The following is a 19,746-nucleotide window of genomic DNA, read 5'->3' as shown; positions in this document are numbered from 1 at the left end:
GTTTGGGAGCTGGGTGAAGCCTGTGTCTACTGGGGCTTTCCCCCACTTCTCTAACAACCTGCGTGACTTAGCAGAGGCAGCCATAATCCTCCTAGGTACACAACTCCATTGACCCGGGAATCTTACCCCCAACCCTCACAGCAGCTGCAGCAAGACCTGCCCAAGGAGAGTCTGAGCTTAGACATACCTAGCTCTGCCCCCATGTGATGGTCCTTCTCTACCCACCTTGGTAGTGGAAGATAAAGGGCATATAATCTTGGTAGTTCTAGGGCCCCACTCCACTGCCGATTCCCCTCCATGCTACTACAGCTGATGCTCTCTGGAAACTGCCACCTCCCAATAGGAGCCCAACCAGCACAAAAATGGAGCACTAAACCACCAAAGCTAAGAACCATAATAGAGTTCATTTCACCCCCTGCCACCTCCACCAGAATAGGTGCTGGTACTGATGGCTGAGAGACCCATAGATTGTTCACATCATAGGACTCTGTTCAGACAACCTCCAGTATCAGCCCAGAGCCAGTAGACTTGCTGGGTGGCTAGACCCAGAAGAGAGACAACAATCACTGCAGTTTGGCTCACAGGAAGCCACATCCACAGGAAAAGGGGGAGAGTCCTACATCAAGGGAAAAACCCATGGGGCAAAAGAATCTGAACAACAGCCTTCAGCCCTAGACCTTCCCTCTGACAGAGCCTACCCAAATGAGAAGGAACCAGAAGACCAACTCTGGTAATATGAGAAAAAAAGGCTCTTCAACACCTCCAAAAAACTCACACTAGTTCACCAGCAATGGATCCAAACCAAGAAGTAATCCCTGATTTGCCTGGAAAAGAATTCAGGAGGTTAGTTACTAAGCTAATCAGGGAGGCACCAGAGAAAGACAAAGCCCCATGCAAGGAAATCCAAAAATGATACAAGAAGTGAAGGGAGAAATATTCAAGGAAATAGATAGTACAAAGAAAAAACAATAAAAAATTTAGGAAACATTGGACACACTTATAGAAATGCCAAATGTCTGGAAAGTCTCAGCAATAGAATTGAACAAGTAGAAGAAAGAAATTCAGAGTTCAAAGACAGGGTCTTTGAATTAACCCAATCCAACAAAGACAAAGAAAAAAGAATAAGAAAATATGAACAAAGTCTCCAAGAAGTCTGGGATTATGTTAAATGATCAAAACTAAGAATAACCAGAGTTCCTGAGGAAAAAGAGATACCTAAAAGTTTGGAAAGCATATTTTGGGGAAGAATCGAGGAAAACTTCCCTGGCTTTGCTAGAGGCCTAGACATTCAAATACAAGAAGTACAAAGAACACCTGGGAAATACATCTCAAAGAGATCATTGCCTAAGCACATTGTCATCAGATTTTCTAAAGTTAAGAGGAAGAGAAGAACCTTAAGAGCTGTGAGGCAGAAGCACCAGGTAACCAATAAAAGAAAACCTATCAGATTAACAGGAGATTTCTCAGCAGAAACCCTACAAGCTAGAAGGGATTGGGGTCCTATCTTCAGCCTCCTCAAACAAAACTATTATTGGCCAAGAATTTATTATCCAGTGAAACTAAACATCATATATGAAGGAAAGATACAGTCCTTTTCAGATGAACAAATGCTGAAAGATTGTGCCACTACCAAGCCGCTACCATAAGAACTCCTAAAAGGAGCTCTAAATCTTGAAACAAATCCTGAAAACACAGCAAAACAGAACCTCTTTAAAGCATAAATCACACAGAACCTATAAAACAAAAATGCAAGTTAAAAAGCAAAAACAGAAAAAGCAAGGTACACAGGCAAAAAACAGCATGATGAATGCAATGGTACCTCACATCTCAATACTAACATTTAATGGAAATGGCCTAAATGCTCCACTTAAAAGATATGGAATTGCAGAATGGATAATCTGCAAATATCTGCTGCCTTCGGGAGACTCACCAAGCAAATATCTGCTGCCTTCAGGAGACTCACCTAACACGTAAGGACTCACATAAACTTAAAGGGGTGGAAAAAGGCATTTCATGCAAACGGACACACCAAAAGCAAGTAGGCGTAGCTATTCTTATATCAGACAAAACAAACTTTAAACCAACAGCAGTTAAAAGAGATAAAGAGGGACATTATATTATGGTAAAAGGCCTTGTCCAACAGGAAAATATAACAATCTTAAACATAAAGCAACAGCAGTTAAAAGAGACAAAGAGGGACACTATATTATTGTAAAAGGCCTTGTCCAACAGGAAAATGTCACAGTCTTAAATATATATGCACCTAACACTGGAGTTCCCAAATTTATAAAACAATTACTAATAGACCTAAGAAATGAGATAGGCAGCAACACAATAATAGTGGGGGACTTCAATACTCCACTGACAGCAATAGACAGTTCATCAAGACAGAAAGTCAACAAAGAAACAATGGCTTTAAACTATACCTTGGAAAAAATGAACTTAACAGATATATGCAGAACATTTCATCCAACAACCACAGAGGACACATTCTATTCAACAACCCATGGAGCTTTCTCCAAGATAGACCATATGACAGGCAATAAAAAGATCCTTAATAAATTTAAGAAAATTGAAATTATATCAAGCACTCTCTCAGACCACATTGGAATAAAACTGGAAATCAATTTCAAAGGAACTTTTGAAACCATGCACATACATGGAAATTAAATAACCTGCTCCTGAATGCCCATTGGGTCAAAAAACAAAATCAAGACAGAAATTAAAAAATTATTCAAAGTGAATGACACTAATGACACAATCTATCAAAACCTCTGAGACACAGCAAAGGTGGTGCTAAGAGGAAAGTTCATAGCCCTAAGCGCCTATATCATCAGAAAGACTGAAAGAGCACAAACTGACATTCTAAGGTCACACCTCAAGGAATTACAGAAACAAGAAAAAACCAAACACAAACCCAGCAGAAGAAAGGAAATAACCAAGATCACAGCAGGACTGAATGAAATTAAAACAAAGAAACAAACAAAACCCAATACAAAAGATAAGGGAAACGAAAAGCTGGTTCTTTGAAAAGATAAATAAAATTATTAGACCATTAGCAAGATTAACAAAGACAAGAAGAGAGAAAATCCAAATAACCTAATTAAGAAATGAAACAGGAGATATTACAACTGGCACTACTGAAATACAAAAGATCATCCAAGGGTACCATGAACACCTTTATGAACATAAGCTAGAAAACCCTAGAAGAGATGAATAAATTCCTGGAAAAACACTACCTTCCTGGCTTAAATCAGGAAGAATTAGATGCCCTGAACAGAAAAACAACAAGCAGTGAGACTGAAACAGTAATTAACAAATTACCAACAAAAACAATCCAGGACTGGATGGATTCAGAGCAGAATTCTACCAGATATTCAAAGAAAAATTGGTATCAATTGTTTTGACACTAATCCACAAGATAGAGAAAGAAGGATCCCTCCCTATTTCATTCTATGAAGCCAGCATCACCCTAATACCGAAACCAGGAAAGGATACAACCAAAAAAGAAAACTACAAACCGATGTCCTTGATGAACATCGATGCTAAAATCCTTAACAAAATCTAACCAAATTCAACAACATATCAAAAAGATAATCCACAATGATAAGTGGGTTTCATACCAGGGGTGCAGGGATGGTATAACATATTCAAGTCAATAAATGGGAGGTACCACATAATCAGAATTAAAAACGAAAATCACATGATCATCTCAATAGATGAAGAAAAAGCATTCAACAAAATCTAGCATCCCTTTATGATTAAAACTCTCAGCAAAATTGGCATACCCAGGACATACCTCAATGTAATAAAAGCCATCTGTGACAAACCCACAGCCAACATAATAATGAATAGCGAAAAGTTGAAAGCATTTCCTCTGAGAACTGGAACAAAACAAGGATGCCCACTCTCACCACTCCTCTTCAACACAGTATTGCGAGCCCTAGCCAGAACAATCAGATAAGAGAAAGAAATAAAGGGCATCCAAATTGGTAAAGAGGAAGTCAAGCTATCACTGTTTGCTGATGATATGATCGTTTACCTTAAAAACCCTAAGGATTTCTACAGAAAGCTCCTAGAACTGATAAAAGAATTCAGCAAAGTTTCTGGATACAAGATTAATGCACACAAATCAGTAGCTCTTCCATATACCAAGGGTAACCGAGCAGAGAATCACATCAGGAATTCAGCCTTTTTTACAATAGCTGCCAAAAAAAGTGCTTACAAATATATCTAACCAAGGAGGAAAAAGACCTCTATAAGGAAAACTAAAAAACACTGCTGAAAGAAACCATAGACACAAACAAATGGAAACTCATCCCATGCTCAGGGATGGGTAGAATTACTATTGTAAAATGACCATACTGCAAAAAAAGCAATCTACAAATTCAGCGCAATCTGCATCAAAATACCACCATCATTCTTCACAGAATTAGAAAAAATAATTCTAAAATTCACATGAAACCAAAAAAGAGCCTGCATAGCCAAAGTAAGACTAACCAAAAAGAACAAATCTGGAGGCATCACACTACATGATTTTAAACTATACTATAAGGTAATAGTCACCAAAACAGCATGGTACTGGTATACAAATTGGCACATATACCAACGGAACAGAATAGAGAACCCAGAAATAAACCCAAATACTTACAGCCAACTGAACTTCAACAAAACAAACAAAAACATAAAGTGGGGAAAGGACACCCTTTTCAACAAATAATGCTAGCCACATGTAGGAGAATGAAACTGGATCTTCATCTCTCACCTTATACAAAAATCAACTAAAGATGGATTAAGGACTTAAATCTAAAACCTGAAACTATAAAAATTCTAGAAGATTACATTGGAAAAACTCTTCTAGACATTGGCTTAGGCAAGGATTTCATGACCAAGAACCCAAAAGCAAATGCAATAAAAACAAAGATAAATAGTTTAGACTTAATTAAACTAAAGAACTTTTGCATAGCAAAAGGACAGTCAGCAGAGCAAACAGACAATCCACAGAGTGGGAGAAAATCTTCACAATCCGTACATCTGGCAAAGGACTAATATCCAGAAACTACAAGAAACTCAAATCAGTAAGAAAAAACCAATTCCATTAAAAAGTGGGCTAAGGACATGAATAGACAATTCTATTGTCTGGCCAATATTTGCTGGCCAAGTATTCAAATGGCCAGCAAACATATGAAAAAATGCTCAACATCACTAATGACCAGGGAAATGCAAATCAAAACCGTAATGTGATAACACCTTACTCCTCCAAGAATGGCCATAATCAAAAAACAAAACAAAAAAAAAACAGTAGATGTTGGCGTGGATGTGGTGAACAGGCAACACTTCTATACTGTTGGTGGGAATGTAAACCAGTACAGCTGCTATGGAAAACAGTGTGGAGATTCCTTAAAGAACTAAAAATAGAACTACTGTTTGATCCAGCAATCCCACTACTGGGTATCTCCCAAGAGGAAAAGAAGTAATTACATGAAAAAGATACTTGCACATTCATGTTTATAGCAGCACAATTTGCAATTGCAAAATCATGGAACCAACCCAAATGCCCATCAATCAATGAGTAGATGAAGAAACTGTCGTATAATTATACGATGGAATACTACTCAGATATACAAAGGAATGAATTCGCGGCATTTGCAGTGACCTGGATGAGATTGGAGACTATTATTCTAAGTGAAGTAACTCAGGAATGGAAAACCAAACATCATGTGTTCTCACTAATATGTGGGAACTAAGCTATGAGGATGCAAAGGCATAAGAATGACACAATGGAGTTTGGGTACTTGAGGGGAAGGATGGGAGGGGGACGAGGGATAAAAGACTGCAAATAGGGTTCAGTGTATACTGCTTGGGTGATGGGTGCACCAAATCTCACAAATCACCGCTAAAGAACTTATTCATGTAATCAAACACCACCTATACCCCAATAACTTATGGACAAATTTTTAAAACATAAAAAAAAGAAAAGGTTTAGTGGGTGGATTTTGGGATTAGCAGTGATTTGTGGAAGAAAAGGGGAGGTCTGGAAAGTCACTGGGCATATACAGTTATCTCTTCATGCCTCCTCATGAGTCCCATGTGCAAATTTGTGGGGAGTTACTATGCAACATGCAGTGGAAACTCAGGTTGTGACCTCAGCAAGTTCATTCTGTGGGAACTCCCTTTGCCCATATTGGTTCCAGTCGATTTCTGCCAGTTCTTTTAACTCGTAAGCAGAGGGAGCTTCAGTGTTTCAGCAACTTGTTTCTTTTCTCATCTACTATCCAGCAAACTCAAGAATTTCTGTTAGTTACAGGTTTCTTTAACTCTTTGGGGCACAGTTTCAGAAGTAATTCCTATAACATTCTTCTCTCCTTTCATTGGCTGAAATTCAGCACATGGCGATGCCTAATTGCAAGGAAGGCTGAGAAATGTAGTCTGGCTGTATGTTCAGAAAGAATAGGGAACTAGATACCCCTTTGAAATTATAGAGTTTTTGCTACAATTGACATTTCTATATAGTTAACCTACTTTTCTCAGTTTAGGAATTCTCTCTTTTTTTTTTTTTTTTGAGACGGAGTCTCGCTCTGTCGCCCAGGCTGGAGTGCAGTGGCGCGATCTCGGCTCACTGCAAGCTCCGCCTTCCGGGTTGACGCCATTCTCCTGGCTCAGCCTCCCGAGTAGCTGGGACTACAGGCGCCCACAACCGCGCCCGGCTAATTTTTTGTATTTTTAGTAGAGACGGGGTTTCACCGTGGTCTCGTTTTCCTGACCTTGTGATCCGCCTGCCTCGGCCTCGCAAAGTGCTGGGATTACAGGCGTGAGCCACCGCGCCCGGCAGGAATTCTCAAATAGATTTGATATTTCTTCAGAGTGACCCTTTAGAATAAATATTTCCTTAAGGGTTCACTTGATCTATATTCATGCAGAATTTTCTAGATATTTGTAGGTTCCTTAGGCCCAATATTTAACGATATGATGCTTTACCCGCAACTTGGGATTCTTGGGGCCGTAGGAGACATTCTGAAGCAACATCCTTCTTGGTAATGCTTTATCCATAGTATTTGTAATTGGCAGTGATGGATGACATCAGGGTAGAACATAGCCCTCAGAAGGCTGCCATTATGACATAAACATTACAAAGCAGTGCTATCAGTAAATGAAATAAGAAGCACCAAATAGGAAGGTAGGCGAGATCGTTTTTTATCCTTATGAATTACTCAGCAAGGTCCTGTGTACTTAGTTGACATGTGGTGGTGGGGTGAGAGGAATGGGTATGCAAGATGTCTTCTTTACATTGTAATTTCATCCTGGTTCAAGGTGTAATTTCATTTTTATTTGCAAAATATCTGAGTCTCTAATTTGCATATATATAAAAACAAGTGATCTATACTTTTGCTCTTGGATTGCTCATGGTGTAGAGGAGACGGAATGGATAAAAGAGGATACTGCAGTAAATGGCAGAAATATGTAGTGTGTCTAGACAGGCTGCCAGACCAGAAAGAAGTAATGAACAATTTGAGGGTAGTGATTTTGTGTATTTAACTTTATATGCAAAATTGACCGTAAAGTTCTGATATTTAGTTGATAGTGCATACACAGGGAATGAGGGATTAAAATGGACTTGAAAAAATTGTTTTGCAGTTTTACAAAGGGACTCGGAAAAGCAGCAGAAAGATGTTGGTGCAGGAACTGTGTTTGCCCAACACTGTAAGATGAGGTGACTTTTGATGGAGCTTTCTTGTAAGGGGAAAATTTGGGGCAGTATATGTGCCTACAACAAGATGGGAGAAATACTACCTTTCATGGTTAAAATGGCTGCAAGTAATGAGGTGAGGTGGTGGTTATAGATGTGTATGTATGTGCATATTTAAATAAAAAAATAAAGATCCAAACATAAGTATAGTACCTAGAGAGAACATTTGGGAGAGAAACAAATTCCAGATAATGGTTCTGCATGGTCTCCAAACTCTCAGTTTCAAACATTAAACCCTCTGCTACCCTATTTGTATTTTTTTTTTGCTTACTTTAGTAATTCACCTCTTCCAATAAACCTGCTATCTATTGACCTTTTATAACTACTCCTTGTTTCCTGATCTCTCATGTTAGTCAGAAGTTGAAAGTGCTGCAGGCATGCACTTGCCTTATTTTAAAGGGATTCAGCTCTCATTGTTGTGATATTTACACATGACCTATGTGAAACTTGTGATGCATTCCAAGGGAAAGGTAGACACTTAGAATTATGCATTATTTAAAAAATAATTTTTTTTTCCAGCTGGTTATAGATTGGTGTTCCTTGTATCCTCTTTTTGGTGATATTATAGTTTTAATTATGTACATTTTTCAAGAATTTCAGGACACCTTTGAGAAGTGGGTTTGTCTAAAGATGGAATGATAATCACATATTTCTTCCTCTGCAGTCACCAAAACTGTTAAAGCAAAAATATAGGTAATTTCAGCTTTTGCCAGTCAAATAATATCAAGGTGAACTTGAATAGATACAGGTTTTTCACAGGGTTGACGGAAAAAACACAACCTTCTTCCCCTTGATTTCTTTAAGTTCTAGGATGGCAAAGATTTTAATTTTGATTACTTATTTATTTCGGGTAACTATTGTGGTTCATGGCACATGGAGGTCAGTAAATAATGTTAAACAAATTAAGGAAACATTGAAATAGAGGCTTTTTGAGCTCTGGGTTCTTTTGTTAAGACCCTCTCATCCTGAGGGAATGATCCCAAGAAAGAAGATGTAATTAAAATGTATTACTCACTTTTCTCTAAGAGGCCATCAGGACTAATCTTGTGTCTTACACTTCTTCATCTTCTTTCTCTAAGATTTCATGTCTCTAAGATCATCCACCTATATTAAGACTGTCATCCTCAGAGGGCTGTATTATCTCTTCTCCCATCTACAAACATCAACTCTGTTCTCTCAAACTCATGAAAATTCATCAGCAGGAGCCTCTATATTCTCAGTTTCTTTTCTGTGTGCTTCCAGTAATATATTGCAAAACTCAAACCTTGTCTGTATCTCAAGTACACAATGTGTACACTAGAGTACTTGGTGGAGGTGTGGTTGGGTTTTCTCCATACTCTGTTCCACAGGGCTTGGGAGCAAAAGTATAGGTCACTTATATTTATAAATATGCAAATTAGAGGCTCAGATATGTTGCAAATAAAAATACAATTACACCTTGAATCAGGGTGAAATAGCAATATTAAGAAGAATCACACATACCCATTCTTCTCACCCCATTACCACATATCAGCTAAGTGCACAGGACCTTGCTGAGTAATTCATAGCAACTTGTTTCTGTTTAGGTACTCCTTATTTCATTTACTGATAGCACTGCTTTGTAATATTTATGTCATAACGAGAGCCTTTTGAGAGTTATAGTCTACTATGATGTCACCCATCACTTCCAGTTACAAATAATATGGACGTAGCAACACCAAGGTCAGGTAGATGACCTTGCCTTCATTGCTATTTCTAAACCTCATCTCTTTTCCATCATTCCAACTTTGAAGAACCTTCAAAAAAGCTATGCCTCCCCATTACTCTTCTGTATTGAAGTCATTTCTTCCTGCCCGGTCACTACTTGATGTTTTTAAGACTTTACCACTTTGGTCACTGTCTTCTCCCTTTATTCATCACATTTGGTGACTTCAACATCCCTGTAAATGATTCATCCAACCCATGGCCTCCTAATTCCTTGACTTGCTTACTCCCAACATTTGGATTTGAAAAGCCAGCATTGTTTTATTTTATCCCAGCCTTTTTCATAGTAATACCTTAGACATTGTCATTACCAGCAATTGAATTGCTCCCAATTTTTACAACAAAGCATTAAACTTCATATCTACTCTAGTCTGTCTTTTATTGAATAATCAAGGAAAGGAAATTTATATTAAAAACAGATGATTTTTTTTTTCTGGCTAGATTCAGAGAGATGTGACCAAACAAGGGTCAGGAAGAAGACATACATAGGAGAGATAAATGAGCCTCAAAACAGATTTTTCCCTAGAGTCTGCAAAAAGGCATGCAGCCCTATTAAAACCTTGATTGTAGCCTTGCCAGACTCTAAGCAGAGGAACTCTTTGAGCTATACTATTAGAAAAACTTCTTTCTATACATTAGTGAGATAATTTGTTATTTTGTGCTTCTAAGTTGGTGATAACATGGTATGACAGCAATACAATAATACAGAAGTTAAATGGATAACTCAACCTTAACATGGCCAATGCAGAATTTATGATATTCTAAATCTTTATACCCTGATCTTTTCCCATTTTTTAACTTACTAAATGACACCATTATTGACACAGTTGTTTAGGCCAAAATTATCAGAGTTATTTCTAGATTATGTATTTTTCCTAAAACCCAAGATTCTGTATTTCATCAAAGATTTCTGGATATTTTTTCAGCTGTATACTGCGACTGACTACTTTGCTTCATCTCTGTTGATCTTTCCCTAGTCTAAGCCACCTCTTCTCTCATCAGGACTCCTGAAATAGCCACCACTCTTGCTCTTTTTATTTTATCTGAAGTTCCGGGATACATGTGAAGGATGTGCAGATTTGTTACATAAGTAAATGTGTGCCATGTTGTTTGCTGCATCTATCAACATTATCACCTAGGTATTAAGCAATCTTGCTCTTCTAACAGTTTTTTATCCATAGAGCAGCCAGAGTGATGAAGTTTTGAATATGTTAATCACATAATGTTATTTCTTCCTTTAAAGCTATAATGACTTCCCATAACATGTAGAATAAAGTTCAAAATCCAAATCCCTTTATGATGTGTTTTTTCTCTGCCTTCTTCATATCATCTCCTTCCACTCTCCTCTTTTTTGAGTGTGAACCACATTAACTTTTGTTGACTCTTCTTATACACAAAATTTATTGCTGCTTTAGATCTTTACATGGTTGCCTTGAACACTTTTTCTCTAGATCATTTAGTACCTTGCTTTTTAATATTCTTCAAGTCATTCCTCAAATATCACTTCATCAGAGAGTTTCTCCATTATTATCTTATGTAAAACAGTCACCACTACTTAGTATCTTCCTATGCATTGTTCATTACTTTTCAAAACACTCTCACGTCTTACATTTTATTGACATGTGTTTACTTTTAAAAAAATATCTCACTAGATATAAGCTCCATGAAGACAGTTACTTTGACTACCTTCAATATTGCTGTTATTGTGCTACTAAAACAGTCCCTGTATCCTGGTAGGTTCTCAAAAGTGAAAGAGAAGCCTGGGCAATGTAGCAAAACCCCATCTCTGCTAAAATTACAAAAGAATTAACCAGGAGTGGTGGCGTGCATCTGTAATCCGAGTTAGGAAGCTAAGGTGGAATTTCCTGAGCTCAGGCAGTCATGGCTACAGTGAGTTGTGATTGCATCACTGTACTTCAGCCTAGGTGATGGGAGTGAGACCCTTTCCATGGAAAGAAAAAAAAAAAAAAAAGGAAAGCATTAAACACAAATGAAAATTGTGGGCTTACTTTAGGTGTCTTGAGAAGTTTTAATTTATAAGTGTTTGACGGCACTGTGGGAAGTTAAGTGTCCTGAAGGAAAAAGTCAAACATGGAAAGATAAAACTCTCATGACGTTATGAGGCCATTTCCTAAATAGTCATATCATAATACTTCTGATTCAAATATCAACAAATAGATGCAGTAGAAACTTGGAAATCTCAGTGATTAGCTTCTTCTTATTGCTATCTGAAACCATCTCCTATCTCTATCTTAGCTTAGAAAATAATTTTTTCATATCAAATTCCAAGACTTGTGATTCACATCTCAGATATTTAGATTTGCTAGAATGGCGTTTCTTCTCTGCAACTATTTATAAGCAGTGATCAGATGGTACTCAGGAATTTTTATAGGGCGAGCTATGGTGACGGCTAAGATTCTTTCATTTTAGTATCTATTAACATCTTATTTTGGGCTTTGTAATTGTATGACGGGTTGCCATACTGAAGAGAGCATCCTGTTGCCTACTCTTCTAACTTCGTAACTCTAAGCTTCAAGTCCAAGTGTCTTATTGCATTTTTCCTTAATTTACTTTTTTGGCCTCATGGGACATGGCCAGGCTCTGGTAGCACTAATATTCATTTAGGTGACATAAATGGGGGATAAACTAGTGGCTCTGGTAACAGTGGATACTTCATATTGTTGCTCAATTCTTTATTTTTCCCTACTGATATAAAGGTTCATGGGGATTGTTTCACAATTTCTAAGATATTTCTCCCAAAACACAATGCTTTGGAAATGTTTATTCTCATTCAAAAATGAAAGCCATTTTATCTAAAAGTCTCTTGGAAGTAGTGTTGAAATTCTTATTTTTGGAGAGTAGAAGCAGTGGTTATGAGGGTAGTGGTGTCTTTTGCAGTGGTGGTGGCACCTGTTGCAGTTGTCTGTATTTAGGGTGCAGGATTAGGGAGGTCAGGATCAGTTGGAGAAATTACAGGGGAAAATGGAGGTCCAGGTGGATAGGGTCTTGGTTGGGAAGGTGGCTGTGGATAACCTGGGCCATAAGGGGAAGGAAGAGAGAGTGGTTGAATTCTCCCTGGACCATAGGGTGGAGAAAGGCGTGGTGGAAATCTCCCTGGACCATAGGGTAGAGGAGGAGATGGTGGAAATCTCCCTGGACCATAGGGTAGAGAAGGAGGTGGTGGAATTCTCCCTGGACCATAGAGTAGAGGAGGGGGTGGTGGAATTCTCCATGGACCATAGGGTGGAGGATGGGGTGGTGGAACAAATCCTGGTCCAAACGGAAAAGGTGATGGAGGAGGAGAAGGAGACAGTGGTTCAGGTGGATATGGTCCCCCGAGGCCTCTTTGACTCTCACCAGGCTGTGGAAAAAAGTAGTAAATACTTTTAAATCAGATATTTCGCAGTTAAATATAAGAATGAATGCTTTCTATGATAGGCAGAACTCTGAGATGGCCCCAAGATTCTACTCTCTGCTGGCACATACTGGCCTGACCTTATCAGATGAGCCCTTTTAAAACAGGTTCTGCAATGTCTGAAGAAGTCAGAGAGATTTGAAGCTGCAGCAAATGCTTTTCTCTGGGCTTTGAATCAAGATGCCATGTTGTGGGGAGGGCTACGTGGAAGTACATGGTAGACCGGCTACAGGAGCTGAGAGTGGCCCCGGGCTCATAGGCAGCAAAAAAGTAGGGGCGTCAGTCCAACAACCAAGGGACTGAATCCTACCAATGACCATACAAGCTTTAAAAAAGGACACTGAGCTGCAGAAGAAAAAAAAAAAAAAATACAGCAGTGGACACACCTTTTCAGCCTTGTGAGACTGTGAGCAGAGAAGCCACCTAAGCCAAGCTCAGAGTTATGGCCAAAGAAACTGAGATAATAATGAGTTTTTAAAGGCTACTAATTAGTGGTAATTTGTTATTGAGCAATAGAAAAGGTTAAATGTATCTAAGTTATGATGTCTGAACATCTATATCAAAGAAAAATGTTTCTCTTTTGCCCTCTGAATACCTGGGCTCTCAATGAAAGCTGGGATTGTATTGACTTAAAAAAATAGATAATGAACAAAAATCTTATCCTTGGCCTATAGTGAAGTCTGTCACTCCAAATTCCAAATGGAAATAAATGCCTTTGCAGCATGAGAAAAACATGTCTTTTTATGTCTAATTCAAGGGTTCAGGCTTGTTCCGGGCTTTGCACATTAATTAATTGTGAAACACATGTGAGCAACTATTTCGTGCAATGAGCTTATGAAGGAGCTGGTTCATTCATGTCATGAATGTCAACCTGGCAAGTTGCCAGGGGTACAAACATCTATTCTCTGACTCTACAGGCTGAGTAATTACAATACAAGGAGGGGTAAATGTGATCTGAAGGGAAGTGAAATGAGTGGAATGAGTGTCTGGGGTTTCATGTCAGTGTTTGAGCTCTCCTTCTGGCACATGGAGATAGAGTGAGTGTGGAATTCTTTTTGAGTCTTTTTTTCTCATCAGGAAAATGATGTTCATAAAAGTACTCACCTCCTGCAGTTGTTGTCACATTTGTTGTGAAATATCACTTGTAAAGTGCCTAGGGTGGTGTTTATCTCAGGTCTGGTTTACATAGAGTACAATTTTTAGAAATGAAAATAGCTGAGGCTGGGCGTGGTGGCTCATGCCTGTAATCCCAGCACTTTGGGAGGCTGAGGTAGGTGGATAGCTTTAGGCCAGCAGTTCAAGACCAACCTGGACAACATAACAAGACCTCATCTCCATTAAAAAATTCAAAAATAACTGAAAAGTAGTGCAAGGAACAAATACATTAGGGATTTAAAATGATCAGTTCTGGATAGGAAAACGATAAAGGATTGTCTCTGTGGGAAGGAGTCATTTGAAAAGAGGCTTAAAGAATATAAAGTAAGGAGGGAGCATGCCAAATAGAAGGAAAATATGCAAATGCTCTGGGGTAAGAATGAAGTTTCACTCTACTGACGGCAAGAAGTCCAGGTTGCTTGGAGCAGATGCTTTTTTTGGACACAAAACTACATTCACTTCTTGTGGTTCTCAGTCCCTTCACCTATTTGGCCGTTACCCTTGCTAATCCTAAACTTTACTATTACAGTAAAGCATCTCTGTCCTGAATTCCTAATGCCAGGTTCTTAACAATGTTAGAGGATGTCACCAGCACTGTACCATCAGAGTTAGCGTCCTTCAGTATTGCCTGAAATCCTTTTTTGAGTGTCTTATCTCAGATTATCTCTTCCCACTTCCCCAGAGGCCTGTAATTTTCCAAGTTGATGCCAGTTTTATCAACATTCTCCACCTCATCCTGAGCTCTCACTTACCCCCACCAAAGTGGCTTTTCTCCTGCTTCACCAAGATATTTCAGGCAATTAGAAATGAACTTCCCTGATTTACTGGTCACACAACCATGGAGTCATTGATAGCTAGATAGTTTCTTTTTCTTTATACTTGTTTTCCAAGGGACCTGGCTCTGTCAGTCTTCTCTTTTACTTTCTGCAACTGTAATATCTGCCATTTAGCTAGCTCATTTTCTTCAGAAGAACACTATCATTTATGGTCAACTCAATTTTTTTCTCCCTATCCTATCAGCTCTTCATCCCACTTCCTGAATTCTAAATCTAACCACTTCTTATCATCTTTCTTGCTTTCATTCTAATCTGTCATTTACTTTTACCCGAATTTCTATAATGGCCCGTTGATTTGACCTCTTGATTCTAATCTTGCCCCTTTCACCTAACATGTACACAGAGGTTGAAGACGTCATTTGAGAAATAAATATCAATTGATATTTCTCCGTTTATAAAAGATTCAGTTTCAACCACCAGTACCTTGTTGCTGTGACTTTCTTTTCACGTCTTTCCTGCAAAGCAAAGCTCTATGAAAGGGTATTCTAAATTTGCCAACCCCACTTCTCACTTCTCATTTGCTCTAAACCTGGCTTCTGCCCTTAACATGCCAGTAAAAGTTTTATTCATATCACCAATGAAACAAACAAACAAAAAATCCCAAGGCACTTCTGTGGGACCAGGTTCGTGTTCGTCTTCTCTAGCTAGTGATAGTTCATGGTATTATGGAGGGTGTTTGACCCAAGGACTGCCAATCCAAGGACTAGTCAGGGTATGTGGAAGTTCAGGATTTGATTTTTTATTGTCAAGAAAACAAATCCTTAGTATGGAAAATATTTCACACATTTTTATTGTTGAGACAATTAAAAATTAGCTGAAAGGAATTTTTCCTAAAGATATACTGAGGTTGATCTAAATATTATGTAATGAAAAATCTTCATAGTAAATATCGATTCTTTTCCTGATCTCTTAACCCAATCACAGTGATTAGCTCCCTTTACACAAATGGCTAAAGTAAAATGATGAAAATGATGAAAATACTATACTAGGAAGAAACACTCCCCTCCCAAAGGGTTATAATGAATGTTAATCTCCTACATTATTCAGTTTAGCAATAATCCAGCTAAGACAAGCATACTTTGCATACTTTGAATCTAAACTTATTTGTATTTTAATGAGATTAAAAATAGTGAGACTTGCTTTGAGGATTAAAAGAGATAATGTATGTAATGCATTTGGAAAATTACTTATAACAGAGAAAACACTCAAAAGTCGACAGGCTGAATATGATGACTTACCCCGCCTACAAATATATATATGCAAAGGACCTGCTACCCTTCACATTTCCAATTTTCAGTAATTATTAATCATCATTAGTCATATCAGCTGAAAAAAGGCTCATTGCTATTTAAACTGCTTATATTATTGGAAAGCTCTCTATTTTTCTAATTTATCTTATTAAAAAGTTATTTGTATAATAAAAGCCTGAATAAAATGTTTTTCTCATATTCTGAGGACATGAAAATATTGAAAATCAAATTTATGATGAAGTCATTAAGACATGACCTTTAGTGGATGTCAATACGTTTTATTGGCTTTTCAAAAATTATGTCTAGCCATAATGCATGCAGGAACATGGCCAAAGTCAGAAAACTTCAGTCATCTCAGAATGTCCTGCTTTTATTCAAGCTTTTCAAAGTAGAAGAAAGAGGTACTATTTTATGTTTCATGTTTCAGAATGATACAATTTTATGTTGCCTGCTTTGTGGAAGTCATAGTCTTCTAAAAAATCAGCTTTTATATTTTCCCATTTGATATAATAGATTTTTATGATACTTTGGGGGAAGTTACTCTGGAATTAATATCCTCTTTGTAACACTGGAATTAATTGACCCCTCTGTTGAAATTGAGTATCATTCTATTACTTTTAAAAATATGCATTAAAAAATTCTGAAACACTAGGTTAAGGGCAATGAGCATAGTTTTCCTTAACCTAGTTTTTAATATATGGTAGGTGTTACTATAAATGTTTATTATTTCCTCAAAATGTAGCATGCAAAGATTCTCCTAAATGCATCTTCCCAGGTCCCATTATGGGGTACTCTTATTAAGGCTTGGATGAGGACTTTAATACTTTGTAATAAGTGAGTTAGGTGACTCCATGGTAGGAACAACTACTTTATCTCATTTTACAGAGTTTTACCTACTGTGTAATTGCTAGAGTATGGAAACATACATTTATATTTATCTGTTTAATGCAGTCTGATATTGTAGATTTGAGCTATCCATTATGGCAGCCATCAGACATATGCGGCTATTTAAATTAAATTAGATTTTAAATTTAGATTTCAGCACTAGAACAGTGTTTCATCAATGCTTAATAGTTACTAATATATAAGAAAAGGTAACATTATTAATGTAAAAAGAAATCTGAAGTAATGGTTAAGGAGAAAAGTATAAAGATGTGTGATCGTGATTAATGATACTTACTGTGAAACACGCTGCAAGAGCCCAAAGGCCCAAGATTAGAGTCAGTGATTTCATCCTTTCGGTTGCCTCTGAAAGTAAGCACAATAGGTGATCAGTATGATTTTTTTTTATTACAAATTACTATTTAAAATGTCTCAACACATGGATATAATGTAATACAGATATACTACTGTAGCATTTTTAGGAATTTGCCTAACATTATGTTGGATTCATTATTACAGTGGGGCAACATTAGTAGGCTTATAAAATTTGACTTCAAAACAGTGGAACTAGTTTTTATTTTTGACTTGTAAGCTGATATTGGAGATAATGCCAAAGAGTTATTCATAAATGATTTGAAGAATAGAAGCTTTTATAAATGAGGTTTTTGTCTTTAGAGGTAACTACTTTGAAATGTACAATTATTTACATTTGAACACTTTTGTATATTTAAATAGCAAGTATATTGTTTTATAGATTTCTATAGACTTGGGTTTGCAATATTAACATATTAACTAAATCATGTGTTATCAATTTAATTCCTTGGGGTATCTCAAAAATAAGGAAAAGGAAGAAATCACTCTGTTTCACGTAGTGTAAGAAAAAGAGAATCATATTATATACCTCCTAGTTTTAACAACATTCCACTAAATTAATTTAGTCTGTGATGTGTGGTCTCAAAGTGCTTCCAAAAATCCATGTATGGTAGATCAAAGACCAAGTCAGAGAACATGGAGGAATCCAGGTATTTTATTCTCCGTTGGCTCAAAATTTGCAAAATATTTCAAGTACATGGTAGCTTGAATTCTGGGAAAGCAACTCCATGCACCATTGTACAAATGGCTTCCTGACAGTCAACTCTGCACATAGGTTGAGTGTGTTATCTGAGCAATGCAAGTTTTGAAAGAATTATGTGGACAAAATTTCACTGGATAATCAATTGTATGTGGGTGTGGCTATTCTCTTAAGGATTACTTTTCCCATAATCCATTCTTACGAGAAGTTTGAAAAACAAAAGAAAACTAATAATAAAAATATACTGTAGAACAATTCCCTCTTTTAAAGTGCATCTGAGAATAATCTATCATTATGAAGTTTTAAGAACTTTAAGGAACATCAAGGGGAAAAGTCAATTGTGTACTTGGATGGACTAATTGTCCCCAATGCCCAACATGAATCCTTTACTCTGACATGTGAATAACCTAATTTTTCAAAATTTGATATGTTTAATGACTTACAATTTTACATAAGTTGAAGGTGCTTATGTTTTTGGTGGTAATGAATGTCCTATAAAAAGATCATGAAAAGTCTGAGGAAAATTCTGCAGTTAATATTTCCAGGTACATACCTTTGTGTGAGGATCTGTCTTAGAGTTGATTAACCTGCTGGTCAAAATGACTCTTGCCAGTTGAAAGACAGAAAATAAAGATGAAAAGAGACAAGAAACTTCAGTTCTTATATAGTGCAAAAGATTTCTGTTGGCAGTAAGAGAAAGGATACTTGGAAATAAAATAACTTCTGGGTTGATGCTCTTCAAACAAAGATAGGAAAGTTGTTCTTGCCAAATTGGCAGTCTTATTCTGCATTTTTGGGTCTCATTTCTGAAAAGCATTGATCCATTCAATATTTGTTGTTTCCTGGGGAAACAGATACAACAAATAATGTCCTCTCTCTTCAGGGAAACAATCTGGGGCCTGTGGTGCACCATTTCCTCTTTATTTTAAAGAAAAAGCACCAGCTTTTTCTATGCCAAGCAATTTTAATGGGCCATATTTTGTATTTTCTATTTTATTTAATAGGCAATCTTTTGTATTTTCTATAGGAAGTTCCCTTTTGTCAGTGAAGAACTAACTGAGAACAACTGTGTTTTAAAAATCATGTGGTCCTTGCTGTTATTAACTTGAGAATCTTAATTAAATGAAAATATGATGACATGCAAAGACTTGATTATGGGAAAATTATACAGAAATTTTTAGTTTGAAGTGGATGTCTAATGGAAAGTTATAGCCTTGGCTTTTTGATAAATCTAGGCATTGAGAATAATTTTTCCCATGCTGGATGATCTTATAATCTCGCTTTAATACTTTATTATATAATCATAGTAACAGCTATTATTTATTAAGCCTCTAGTTTATTCCATGTGGCAGGTTAAAATGAGTTCTATTATCATCTCAGTTTTATACAGAGATGCTAATTAGCTGAGTGGAACTTGACCTTAAGTCAGCCCACTTCAAAGTCTAAGTGATTTTTTTAACCAGTATTCCATATTAGCTCCTTAATCTTAACGATCACCATACACTTAATTAACATTGTGTTACAGTACATTAGAGAGATGAATCAGTGAACTTAATAGTTCATTCTACTTCCAAGCACAGTAACAACACTTCCTTATTGGGTTATATGAGACAAAATATTTTGCCTTATTGTATCTCAATTTCTTC

At 37.0% G+C, this 19,746-nt stretch overlaps 1 protein-coding gene across 1 annotated transcript; it reads right to left on the bottom strand.

The window, feature by feature from the left end:
• Positions 1–11,829: 11,829 nt before the first annotated feature.
• SMR3A (submaxillary gland androgen regulated protein 3A) lies at positions 11,830–17,380 on the bottom strand. Its single transcript, XM_011968293.1, has 2 exons — positions 17,327–17,380; positions 11,830–12,851 (listed from the first exon to the last, which is right to left on the bottom strand). Exons 1-2 carry the CDS (start codon positions 17,378–17,380, stop codon positions 12,420–12,422), a joined length of 486 nt encoding a protein of 161 aa, XP_011823683.1. The 3' UTR covers positions 11,830–12,419.
• Between the last annotated feature and the right edge of the window lie 2,366 nt (positions 17,381–19,746).

This window comes from Mandrillus leucophaeus, unplaced genomic scaffold (assembly GCF_000951045.1).
Source record: "Mandrillus leucophaeus isolate KB7577 unplaced genomic scaffold, Mleu.le_1.0 Scaffold837, whole genome shotgun sequence".
In the NCBI taxonomy this organism is placed as follows: domain Eukaryota; kingdom Metazoa; phylum Chordata; class Mammalia; order Primates; family Cercopithecidae; genus Mandrillus; species Mandrillus leucophaeus.
This window is presented reverse-complemented; position numbering and strand designations above follow the sequence as displayed.

Coding starts and splice junctions, on each gene's coding strand:
- SMR3A (XM_011968293.1), bottom strand. CDS start 17,380: ATGAAATCACTGACTCTAATCTTGGGCCTTTGGGCTCTTGCAGCGTGT. Junction 12,852..17,326: donor CTCTTGCAGCGTGTTTCACA/GTAAGTATCATT, acceptor TTTTTTCCACAG/CCTGGTGAGAGTCAAAGAGG.